At 40.6% G+C, this 12,464-nt stretch overlaps 1 protein-coding gene across 1 annotated transcript; it reads right to left on the bottom strand.

Annotated features, from left to right (window-relative positions):
• Positions 1-819: 819 nt before the first annotated feature.
• On the bottom strand, positions 820-12,321 carry SPMIP10 (sperm microtubule inner protein 10). The gene is made up of 3 exons (XM_069491886.1): positions 12,206-12,321; positions 11,539-11,647; positions 820-1,072 (listed from the first exon to the last, which is right to left on the bottom strand). Exons 1-3 carry the CDS (start codon positions 12,289-12,291, stop codon positions 863-865), a joined length of 405 nt encoding a protein of 134 aa, XP_069347987.1. The 5' UTR covers positions 12,292-12,321; the 3' UTR covers positions 820-862.
• Between the last annotated feature and the right edge of the window lie 143 nt (positions 12,322-12,464).

Genomic DNA, 12,464 nt, shown 5'->3' with positions numbered 1-12,464 from the left:
ATTAGTTGATGGACATTTGGATTGTTTCCACCTTTTTGCTATGGTGAATAATGCTGCTATGAATGTTGTACAAATACCTGTTCAGGTTCCTGCTTTCGCTTTCGAGTATGTTACACTCAGAAGTGGAATTGCTGAATCACATGGTAATTGTACATTTAATTTTTTGAGGAATCACCATACTGTCTTCTAGAGTGGCTGCACCATTTTACATATGATAATTTTTATGTTAAATTATGAGAACTTGTTCTTTGCTGTAGGAAATTGACAGTCGCATACTCTACTGCAGAAAGTGTATCTCTCTTAGCTAATATTGTATGATGTATCGTAGAGATGTCTGCTGAACACTTCTAATTGCCATAGTGATTAATTACCAGTGTCCAGAGCCTTGGGGGCATGTGTGATGGAGGGGTGCGTTGGAAAGAAGGGTGTTGGGGGCAGTCAGCAAAGCAGCAAAAATAATTCCCCATCCTGGCACTCTTTTGATTTGGCTCATGTGACTGCGTGTCAGAGGGGATGATAACAAAGAGGGAGTGAGGAGGAGAGGAAGGTAGAGGAGTGGTGAGTTTGGAGAGGGAGACTGGACCAGGCTGCTGATTCTTACCTACTTAGGGTGAAATTCATGTCAGCAAGGAAGTTTTTCTTCCTTCCCCACTTTAGCTCAGATGTTCTCAGAGTCTTTTTCCTTTCTAAAGCTTCTATACTCTATAAAGTGTACAACTGACTTAAGACCTTTAAACAAATTGACCTTGCAGGTGAAGTACAAATGTATAATACAATGGACTTAAACACTTATCAGAAACAGAGAGGAAGAGAGAGAGAGAGAGAAGAGATTGAAACACTTTATTATTTTATTCTACTTTCATCAGACTAGTCGCCTCCTGAAGCCATGGGAAATCACAGTGCTTTGGTATCTGGAGAGAGGCGAATGCAAAGGCATATCCGCAATTTTTATTTCTGGTGGTCCTTTCCGCAAGACAACTCTACGTTCTTCCCCATGGCAAAGCCTTTCGCTGTGATTCAAAAACAGAGAGTCTTCTAAAGGGCCAGTATAGATTCCACACACTTCTGCTAGCTGAGAGAGAGAGAGAGAGAGAGAGAGAAAGTCTTCTGTATGTCACATCAAACACCATTTTTTTGTTAGGTTAAGATGGAATTTCACAATAATTTTTCTAATTCCCTGTTGAGAAGGAAGCTCTGGCGGACAGAGCAACATCCCTTTTCTAAAAACAAGGCTCTGTGGTTCAGTGTTACTGACCATGGGGAAGAACTGTGTGACTTCAGACTATAAAGGTGATAACTCGGGGTCAGACTGTTGAACTTTAACCTCACTACTTATACGACCTTGTCCAAGTCATTTACATCCCCAAGACTCAGTTTTCTCAAATATAAAATGGGAATATTAAAGGATTCTTTGGGAATTGAGAAAAATATATGTGAATGAAAAATCTTTTGCAAACTACTAGGCATTAAATTGGCATAAAGTATGATGCTGCTGTTACAATTGTAGCTGAGTAAATAAATGACAGCTGCTTGAGGTTACTGACTTAAGGATATATCTCCTTCTGCTCCTTCAGCACTGCCAAACAGCATTCTGGCCTGATCTTGGGGTACAGCCCCCACTCTTGTGTGCTGTGTTATCATCTTAATGTTGTTAAATGTAGAGTTACCACCTCCTACTGGAAAAATGGTGATTATAAACAGAAGGAAGGAAAGCGTAAACTAGTGTTTACTCGCACTTACTCAGTGTGGACACATTCACTTCATTGAATGTTCTCATTTAATATTCAAGGTAACTCTGTAAAGTAGAATATTCTATACACCAGTCACTAATTATATTTGAAAAATTGATATGACACTGTCAGCCAAATTGCCAAAGTACAATATTAGCTCTGAAAATTTATGCTGAATTATAACTCTCAAGAGTACGGTCAAGAATAAATGTTTTGATGAAATCAAAACAAAGTTTTTCTACTGATTTCAATTTATAAAGTTTACAACCTGTAGTTCTAGTAAATAAAAAAGATAAGTCAATACTAATACTATCATCATGCTAAAGCTATTCATTGAAAGTGACTTGATAAGGCACTAAATGGCATGAGATACAAACCAATATTAAGATTATAGGAAATCCTAATAAACATATATAAACTTTTTTTAAGTCTAATACTTGAGTCTTGATTTCTTCAGTTTTATTTTTGTTTTGAAAATATCAGATAAAAATACATATAAACATGCCAGGGCAAATACATCTTCATTTATATTTTTACATTATACTTGTGCATTTTATAAGAAAATAATTGAGCCTGTTTTTGTAATTTATTTTATAGTTCATAATGTTTGTATTTTATAATATCATCTCTGTCTTGGCAAAATATCTTTTTTTTTTTTTTTTAGAGACACAGTCTTGCTCTGTCACCCAGGCAGTGCTGGAATCAGAGCTCACAGCAGCCTCAAACTCCTGGGCTCAAGCGATCCCCCTGCCTCAGTCTCCAGAGTAGCTAGGACTACAGGCATACGCCACCATGCCTGGCTAATTTTTTTTTTTTTTTTTTTGAGACAGAGTCTCACTCTGTTGCCCAGGCTAGAGTGAGTGCCGTGGCATCAGCCTAGCTCACAGCAACCTCAAACTCCTGAGCTCAAGCGATCCTCCTGTCTCAGCATCTCGAGTAGCTGGGACTACAGGCATGCACCACCATGCCCGGCTAATTTTTTCTATATATATTTTTAGCTGTCCATATAATTTCTTTCTATTTTTAGTAGAGATGGGGTCTCACTCTTGCTCAGGCTGGTCTCGAACTCCTTAGCTCAAACGATCCACCCACCTCGGCCTCCCAGAGTGCTAGGATTACAGGCGTGAGCCACTGCGCCCGGCCTTAATTTTTAAATTTTTTTAGAGACTGGTAGGTCTCACTATGTTGCCCAAGTTGGTCTTAAACTCCTGGTCTTGAGGAATCCTCCTGCCTCAACCTCCCAAAGTGCTGAGATTATGGGTGTGAGCCACTGCACCTGGCTCTTAACACAATATATTCTTGTCTTGAACTCCTGAGCTCAAGTGATCCTCCCTCCTTGGCCTCCCAGAGTCTAGGATTATAGGTGTGAGCCACCGCGCCCAAACACAATATATTCTTATTCAACATTACTTGCTTATCCATTTGAAATGTGCAAATTATTTATACATATTTTTTCTAGAAATCATAACTTGAAATATCCTCTCATAGTCTAATTATTACCATTATTATTATTCTATTCTCCTTTAAAGAAATGACTTACCTTTTCACAAATAAATGGTCAATCTGAATTTGGAAAATGTTTTAAATTTCCTTTCAATTCTTTTGAGTATGTACCTAGAAGTGGAATGGCTGAATCATATGGTAATTCTATATTTAAATTTTTGAGGAACCACCATACTGTCTTTTTTTTTTTTTTTTTTTTTTTTGAGACAGAGTCTCACTCTGTTGCCCAGGCTAGAGTGAGTGCCGTGGCGTCAGCCTAGCTCACAGCAACCTCAAACTCCTGAGCTCAAGCGATCCTCCTGTCTCAGCCTCCCGAGTAGCTGGGACTACAGGCATGCGCCACCATGCCCGGCTAATTTTTTCTATATATATTTTAGCTGTCCATATAATTTCTTTCTATTTTTAGTAGAGGTGGGGTCTCGCTCTTGCTCAGGCTGGTCTCGAACTCCTGAGCTCAAACGATCCGCCCACCTCGGCCTCCCAGAGTGCTAGGATTACAGGCGTGAGCCACCGCGCCCGGCCCATACTGTCTTCTATAGTGGCTGCACCATTTATGGACAAGATCGGGTGCATTCAGGGTGGTGTGGCCGTAGACGTGCACCATTTACATATAGAAGTTTTTATGTTGTTTTCAAACTGCTGACTAAATAGGAGCATTGAATGGGCAAGTCTTATGTGTAAATCTAGCCAAACCATTTCCCATGGTTCTCTACTTGAATATTCAGTACAACTTTAAAAATACATGCTCTGTACTGTAGCTTTAATATTTCTTCCTGCATTTTCATATATTTTTTTCTCTTGAAAAATTTCTTTTTATTTTAATAGATTTAGAAGGTACCAGTTGAAATCCATTACATGTGTATATTATATGGTGGTAGAGTCTGGGCTTTTGGTGTACCCATCACCCAAGTACTGTACATTGTGTCTCATAGGTACTTTTTCAAACTTCACCCGAAGGTGAAGAAAAAATCTTCCCCACTTTTGAGTCTCCAGTGTCCATTATATCACTCTGTGTGCCCTCGTGTAGCCATAGTTTAGCTTTCACTTGTAAGCAAGAACATGTGGCATTTATTTTTCTGTTCCTGAGTTACTTCACTTAGGATAATGGCCTCCAGTTTCATCCAAGTTGCGGCAAAAGCCATTATTTCATTCTTTCTTATCACTGAGTAGTACTCCATGGTATACATGTATACCACATTTTCTTAATTCACTCATCAGTTGATGGGCTCTTGGGTTGATTCCATATCTTTGTGATTGTGAATTGTGCTGCAATGAACCTATGAGTACAGGTATCTTTTTTTTTTTTTTTTTTTTTTGAGACAGAGTCTCACTCTGTTGCCCAGGCTAGAGTGAGTGCTGTGGCGTTAGCCTAGCTCACAGCAACCTCAAACTCCTGAGCTCAAGTGATCCTCCTGTCTCAGCCTCCCGAGTAGCTGGGACTACAGGCATGCGCCACCATGCCCGGCTAATTTTTTCTATATATATTTTTAGCTGTCCATATAATTTCTTTCTATTTTTAGTAGAGGTGGGGTCTCGCTCTTGCTCAGGCTGGTCTCGAACTCCTGAGCTCAAACGATCCGCCCACCTTGGCCTCCCAGAGTGCTAGGATTACAGGCGTGAGCCACCGTGCCCGGCCTAGGTATCTTTTTGATATAATGATTTCTTTTCATCTAGGTAGATACCCATAGTGGGATTATGGGAGCAAATGGTACATCTACTTTCAGTTCTTTGAGAAATCTCCATACTGATCTCTATAGAGGTTGTACTAATTTACATTCCCACCAACAGTGTATAAGTGTTCCCTTTCACCACATCCGCACTAACAACTATTGCTTTTTGACTTTTTAATAATGGCCATTCTGACAGGGGTAAGGTGGTACCTCACTGTGATTTTAATTTGCATTTCCCTGATGATTAGTGATGTTGAGGATTTTTTCCCTATGTTTATTGACCATTTGTCTATCCTCTTTTGAAAAATGCCTGTTAATGTTGTTTGCCCACTTTTTAAGGGGGTTGTGGTTTTTTTCTTGCTGAGTTGTTTAAATTCCTTGTAGATTCTGAATATTAGCACTTTGTTGGACACATAATTTGTGAATATTTTCTCTCATTCTGTAGGTTGTCTATTTATAATTTTGATTATTTCTTTTGATGTGCAGAAGCCTTTTAGTTTAATTAAATCCTATTTGTCTATTTTTGTTTTTATTGCATTTGCTTTTGGGATCTTAGTTATAAATTCTTTGCCTAGGCAAATGTCCAGAAGAGTTTTTCCCCCTAGGATTTTTATTGTTTTATGTCTTACATTTAAATCTTTAACTCATCCTGAGTTAATTTTTGTATGTGCTGAGAAATAGGGATCCAGTTTCATTCTTCTACATATTACTGTCCAATTTTCTAAGCACCATTTATTGAAAAGGTTGTCCTTTCCCTAGTACATGTCCTTGTTGACTTTGTCAAAGATGAGTTGGCTGGGCTGGGCATGGTAGCTCACGCCTGTAATCCTAACACTATGGCAGTCCAAGGTGGGAAGCTCATTTGAGCTCGGGAGTTCCAGACCAGCCTGAGCAATAGCAAGACCCCATCCCTACTAAAAATAGAAAGAAATTAGCTGGACAACTAAAAATATAAGGAAAAAAATTAGCAGGGCATGGTGGCACATGCCTGTAGTCCCAGCTATTTCGGAGGGTGAGGCGGAAGGATTGCTTGAGCCCAGGAGTTTGAGGTTGCTGTGAGCTAGGCTGCTGCCATGGCACTGTAGCCCAGGCAACAGAGTGAGACTTTGTCAAAAAAAAAAAAAAAAAAAAAAAAATCAATTGACTGTAAGTATGTGGCTTTATTTCTGGATTCTTTATTCTGTTCCATTAATCTGTGTCTGTCTTTATACCGGTACCATGCTGTTTTGGTTACCATAGCCTTGTAGTATAATTTGAAGTCAGGCAATGTAATGCCTCCAGCTTTGTTCTTTTTGATTAGCATTGCTTTGGCTACTCTGGCTCTTTTGTGTTTCCATATGAAGTTTAGAATTATTTTTTCTAATTCTATGAAAAATGACATTGGTATTTTGATAGGAATTGCATTGAATCTGTAGATTGCCTTGGGAAGTATGGTCATCTTAATAATATAGATTCTTCCAATCCATGAGCATGGGAAGTTTTCCCATTTGTTTGTGACATCTATAATTTCTTTCATCAGTGATTTGTAGTTCTCCTTGTAGAGATCTTTTGCCTTCTTGGTTAAATTTATTCCTAGGTATTTTATTTTATTTTATTTGCAGCTATTGTAAATGAGATTGAATTCTTGATTTAGTTCTTGGTTTGGTCATTGTTGGTGTGCAGAAATGCTGTTGATTTTTGTGTATTGATTTTATAATCTGAAACTTTGATGAGTTCATTTACCAAATCTAGGAGTCTTTTGGAGGAGTCCTTATACCTTTTCTAGGCATGAGATCATATCATCAACAGAGATAATTTGACTTCTTTTCCAATTTGGATGCCCTTATTTCTTTTTCTTGTCTGATTGCTCTGGCTAGGACTTCCAGTACTATGTTGAATAGAGGTGGTGAAAGTGGACCTCCTTGTCTTGTTCCAGTTCTCAGCGGGAATGCTTTCAACTTTTTCCCATTCAGTGTGATATTGGCTGTAGGTTTATCATACATGGCTTTTTTTTTTTTTTTTTTTGAGACAGAGTCTCACTCTGTTGCCCAGGCTAGAGTGCCATGGCGTCAAGGTCACAGCAACCTCAAACTCTTGGGCTAAAGCAATCCTTCTGCCTCAGCCTCCCGAGTAGCTAGGACTACAGGCATGTGCCACCATACCCGGCTAATTTTTTTTATATATATATTTTTAGCTGTCCAGATCATTTCTTTCTATTTTTAGTAGAGACGAGGTCTCACTCTTGCTCAGGCTGGTCTCAAACTCCTGACCTCGAATGGTCCTCCCACCTCGGCCTCCCAGAGTGTTAGGATTACAGACGTGAGCCACTGCGCCCAGCCACTTGGCTTTTATTATTAGGTTATGTTCCCTCTATCCTGAGTTTTTTGAGGGTTTTTATCATGAAAGGGTGCTGGATTTTATTGAATGCTTTTTCTTCATCTATTGAGATATCATATGGTTTCTGTTTTTAGTTCTGTTTATGTGGTGAATCACATTTGTTGACTTGCATATTGTTGAACTACCTTTGCATCTGTGGGATACAACCCACTTGATTATGGTGAATTATCCTTTTGATGTGCTGTTGGATTTGGTTTGCTAGTATTTTATTGAGGAGTTTTGCATCTATGTTCATCAGAATATTGGTCTGTAGTTTTCTTTTTTTTGTTGCATCCTTTCCTGGCTTTGGTATTATGGTGATACTGGTTTCACAGAATGAGTTAGGGAGGATGCCCTCCTTGATCTTCTGGAAGTTTCAGTAGGATTGGCACCAGTTCTTTTTATGTCTGGTAGAACTTGGCTGTGAATCCATCTGGTCCTGAGCTTTTATTGGTTGGGAGATTTTTCATTACTGACTCAATCTTGCCACTTGCTATTGATCTAATCAGGGGTTCTATTTTTTTCGTGGTTCAATCTTGGGAGGTTGTATATTTTCAAGAATTCATCCATGTCCTCTAGGTTTTCTAGTTTGTGAGCACATAGTTGTTTATAATAGTCTCTGATGATCTTTGTATTTCTGTGGTATCAGTTGTAATGTCTCTTTTTACATTTCTGATTGTGTTTCTTTTGATCTTCTTTCTTCTTTTCATGGTTAGTCTACCTAGTGGTTTATCAATTTTATCTTTTTGAAGAACTAACTTTTCACTTTGTTGATCGTTTTTTTTTTTTTTTGTCTCTATTTCATTTAGATCCGTTCTGATCTTTGTTATTTCTTTTCTTCTGCTAACTCTGGGTTTGTTTTTTTCTCGTTTTTCTAATGCCTTGAGGTGAAATGTTAGGTTGTTAATTTGTGATCTTTCTACTTTTTTGAGGTAGGAATCTAATGTTACAAACTTTCCTCTTAGCACTGCTTTTGCTGTATCCCACAGGTGTTGGTATGTTGTGTTTTCATTTTCATTTGTTACAACAAAATTTTAAAATTCTGTCTTTATTTCTTTGTTGATCCAGTGATCATTCAGGAACATGTTGTTTAATGTCTGTGTGTTTGTTGAATCAGATATTGAGTTAAAAAAATAAAATAAAATATAATTTCTATGTGTTTGTATAGTTTCTGAAGTTCCTCTTTGTATTGACTTCTAGCTTTATTCCACTATGATCTGAGAAGACAATTGATATGATTTTGACTTTTAAAAATTTTGTTGAGATTTGTTTTGTGACCTAACATATGGTCTGTCTTGGAGAATGTCCCACGTGAGGATGAAAAGAATGTAAATTCTGTAGTTGCTGAGTGGAATGTTCTGTAAATGTCTGTTAAGTCTATTTGGTCTAAAATCTGAATTAAGTGCAACATTTCTTTATTGATTTTCTGTTTTGATGATCTGTCTAGTGCTGTGAGTGGGAAGCGTTCAAATTCTTGAAGTTTTTGAGTGTTTTGTATTTCCTTCAATGAATTTTGCAGCTCCAGAATTTCTATTTCTTTAATGATATCTATCTCTTTGGTAAAATTTTCAATCATATCCTGAATTAATTTTCTGATTTCTTTGTATTGGTTTTCAGATTTCTCTTCCATGTTATTAAGCTTCTTTAGAATCATTATTTGGAATTCTTCATCTGGCATCATGAGGGATTCTTTTTGATTGGGACCCATTGCTGGACAATTGTAGTACTTTGGTGGTGTCACATTTCCTTGCTTTTTCATGTTCCCTGTGTCCTTGTGCTTGTATCTGTGCATCTGAGGTAGCAGTCACTTGTTCTGATTTTTTTTGAAATTGCTTTCAAAGGGGAGAATTTTTCCCTGAAGATGTATATATGTTGTTGGTTGAATAGGACAATTTGGCTTTGGTTTTGGGTGCCTGCAGTAGTGTGATCTTTGTGTGATTTCTTAGGCAGTACAAAGGGTCAGTGGTATCTGGGATTTCTTTGGTGGTTTAAGGAAGAGTTATTAGTTGTGGCTGTGGTGAAGTTTTGCTGGGGACTTCAACAGCAGCTGATCAGTCTTTGGGCTCCAGTGGTGGAAGCAGTGGGCTGAGAATGCCTGGTTTTAGGCCCCAGGCAGCTTACTTTGGCAACACTGTTAGTGTTTCCTGGGGCGCCAATTCCTGGGCCTTCAGATGGCTTGTTGAAAAGGTAGTAGTTGGAGCAGAGGGCTGGGTGTGTGGGCAGGTTCTCAGGTCCCTGAACAGCTGGTGTGACATGGGAGGTGACAGTAGCAGTGGTGGAGCCACCCACTGGGACCCAAGTGGTCAGTGTTGGTGTTAATGGTAGCTGTAATGGATTGGTCAGGCTAGTCCCTGTCCCACAGCTGCCTATGACAGGGCAGTAGATATTGTCATAAATGTGTTTAGAAGGGGTTTTTCTCCCCTGTCCCTTTGCAGCCAGGTGGCAGCTGCAGTCATGTCACCTTGAACTCTGCCTCAGGGTGGGGCATGGCTCAGTGTTAAACTCTCAAAATGGCTCTGTTGCGGGCTTGCAATCAAAGAGGGCAGGGCCCCTTTCAGGCAAGTGGCATGGATAAGAAGCTGTGGGGAGTGCTGCCCGCTTAAACCTCAGCCTCACAGTAGCCCACGGCATAGTGGTAGGAATTATTCCAGGTGTGTGGGAGGTCTTGGGCTCCCCTGTCCCTCCTCAGCTGGCTGGGGCTCTGGCTGTGTCAGCCTGAACTCAGCCCAACAGTGAGGAGGTGCCTAACCTCAAACTCCCCAAGTGGCATCTTGGGCCTGTGACTGATAAGGAAAACCCCATCTATTACTTGGCACAGCAGCCACCTGAGACCCCCACCCCTCACGGAAGACCCGCATCAGCATAACACTAAACCTATTACCTGGCCCATCAACTAACCTATTACCTGGCACATCAGCATAACACTAAACCTATTACCTGACACATCAACTAACCTATTACCTGGCACATCAGCATAACACGAAACCTATTACCTGACACATCAACTAACCTATTACCTGGCGGGCATTAGCCACCTGAGACCCCACCCCTTGGATCACCCCAACTTAATAAAAGTGGGAAAAATTGGGTTTGTCCTCGGGACCACCAGCTGTAACACTTGCTGTAACATGACCAGAGAGGGTGGGGCCCTTCCCGGCAGGCTGCGCTGACAGGAAACCATGGGGAGTGCTGTTCGCTGGAGACTCAGTCCCACTGCAGCTGGCTGCAGGACGGTGGGCACCTGCCCCAGCGAATGTATGCTGGAAAGCCTGGCTTCCCTGCCCCTCCACAGCCAGGCAGGGGCTGTAGCCAGCTCAAGCCCAGACTCAGCCTGAGGGTGGGGCACAGCCCAGTGTCAATCTCTCAAAATGACACCTTGGACCTGTGACCAGAAATGCTGGGGGAAAGGTAGGCAGCATGGACAAAAAACTGTAGAAATGCTGTCTGCTCACATTTCAATCTCAACAGCAGCCCAGAGCGGGGCAGTGACCTTCCCAAGGGGCCTGGGAACACCTGGGCTCCTCTACCCCTCCTCAGAGCTGTGCAGTGGCTGCAGGTGCACGTGCAGGTCCCCGGTATCTAGGTCGTCACAACGGCCCCCTCTCAGGCTGCTCTAGGCTTGGATGCCTGTGGGATTCCACATGGTCCCGTCCAGCAATGTCTCTGTGCACTCTCCAAGCAACTGCCTATGTTACGCCCGAGACTTGCGTGGGTCAGGGGTTTCTCTTGCAGCCAAGACTGTGAAAGCTCATCTCAGCAAATGGACACCGAGGGGCTTCTCTCTCACAGCTTCCAGGTGCCCAGGAGCTTCTCATCACTTTTAGCCAGTCCCCAGCCGGGCAAGTTGCCCTGAACCCCTCCTTATCCACTTTTGGGGCTTCCCATTACCTCCCTAACGAATCCTAACCTCTCCTAGATGCTCCTTTCAACATGTGAGAATCTGTTTACTATTCTGGTTCCTTTCCGTGGAGGAGGCACATGCTACCTGTGTCTAGTTGGCCATCTCAATCCTATCTCTGTAGTGGCTTTAATATTAATGGCACCTACTGCTGATGAGCTTCCTAACAACTGCAAGTTAGCATGATGTGGAGATTCTGGAATCCTCTGGTATATCTATTTGAAGTTTGAAATTGGGTTATTTGAATAGATCCTGCTATTTAAATTTTGTTTGCAAGTTTATAAGCACATCAAAATAGTTTTTATATAGTTAAGTATGACTGTTCATAGATATAGTAAATGGTATAGTTTTTTTTTTCTTAGGACTATTTATGGAAAAATACCTTCAGATTCACATTCCTGAATTTCATGTTTTCTTTCCAAGGCATAACATAACGTCTTGGGATCATCCCCTGCTTTAATGAAAACCGTGGCAAATGAATCTCATCATACCTGAAGATTAGGAAAGAAGAAAAGTTATCTTGTAAGTTAAAGACAGTTGTTTCAGCATCATTCCATGGAATGGAGATGTGTATTCATGTTCTGACCATTGGAGCTTCAGGACAGAGAGATGGGCCATTGAGACTCAACTAATAGATAATCAACCCCTTAAATCCCACATATCACCAAAGTCGAAAGGCACGGCTGGGTTTCTGCACCTCCAACTGCACACTGGCCTTTTACAATTTGCCCACAAAGTCATTTTAACCTTATTTTAAGAGAAAAGGCAGAGCACAGTGATTTGTCTTGGCCTACCCATTGCCTAAAGGAAATCTCTGGACAATCACAAAAAAACCAGTAACTAGATTGGGTTCTTAGTTTATACACACCGTACACTTAGGTCAGAGTTACTTTCCCTGCACACGTTTCCCTCTGGAACATAAAGCTTTCTACGTATATACCAAAGGGAAGCACAAAGTTATTATCCTCATCTATGGAGCTCCCAGATTTTGTAACAAGCAAACAAAGCAAACAAGCAAACAAAAAACCCCAGAACCCGTAAGTCCTCACTTTTTAGCAGGCTTATAGAAATGCTCATCAGAGCAGTTGTTGGTGAGTTTAGGTAAGGTAGGACAAGTGTCTTTTCCTGAAGCCATCACTGCCAACAGTGGATGGAATTATCATCTAGAACTTTACTAACTCACTAGTCTAATTATGACACTGCTGCTCTGATGTAACAATGTTTTGCTAACGTAAGGGCAACCCTTAGCAGTTACATTAGCAGCTGATTAAGAGTGTTGAGCTCAGAAATATTTTCAGTGCTTTTTAA

The sequence above is a fragment of the Eulemur rufifrons genome, chromosome 17 (genome assembly GCF_041146395.1).
Source record: "Eulemur rufifrons isolate Redbay chromosome 17, OSU_ERuf_1, whole genome shotgun sequence".
In the NCBI taxonomy this organism is placed as follows: domain Eukaryota; kingdom Metazoa; phylum Chordata; class Mammalia; order Primates; family Lemuridae; genus Eulemur; species Eulemur rufifrons.
Note: the sequence above shows the minus strand (reverse complement) of the source record. Positions and strands in the feature narration are given on the sequence as shown.

Coding starts and splice junctions, on each gene's coding strand:
- SPMIP10 (XM_069491886.1), bottom strand. CDS start 12,291: ATGGCTTCAGGAAAAGACACTTGTCCTACCTTACCTAAACTCACCAAC. Junction 11,648..12,205: donor TTCTATAAGCCTGCTAAAAA/GTGAGGACTTAC, acceptor CCTAATCTTCAG/GTATGATGAGATTCATTTGC. Junction 1,073..11,538: donor TCAGGAATGTGAATCTGAAG/GTATTTTTCCAT, acceptor TCTCTCTCTCAG/CTAGCAGAAGTGTGTGGAAT.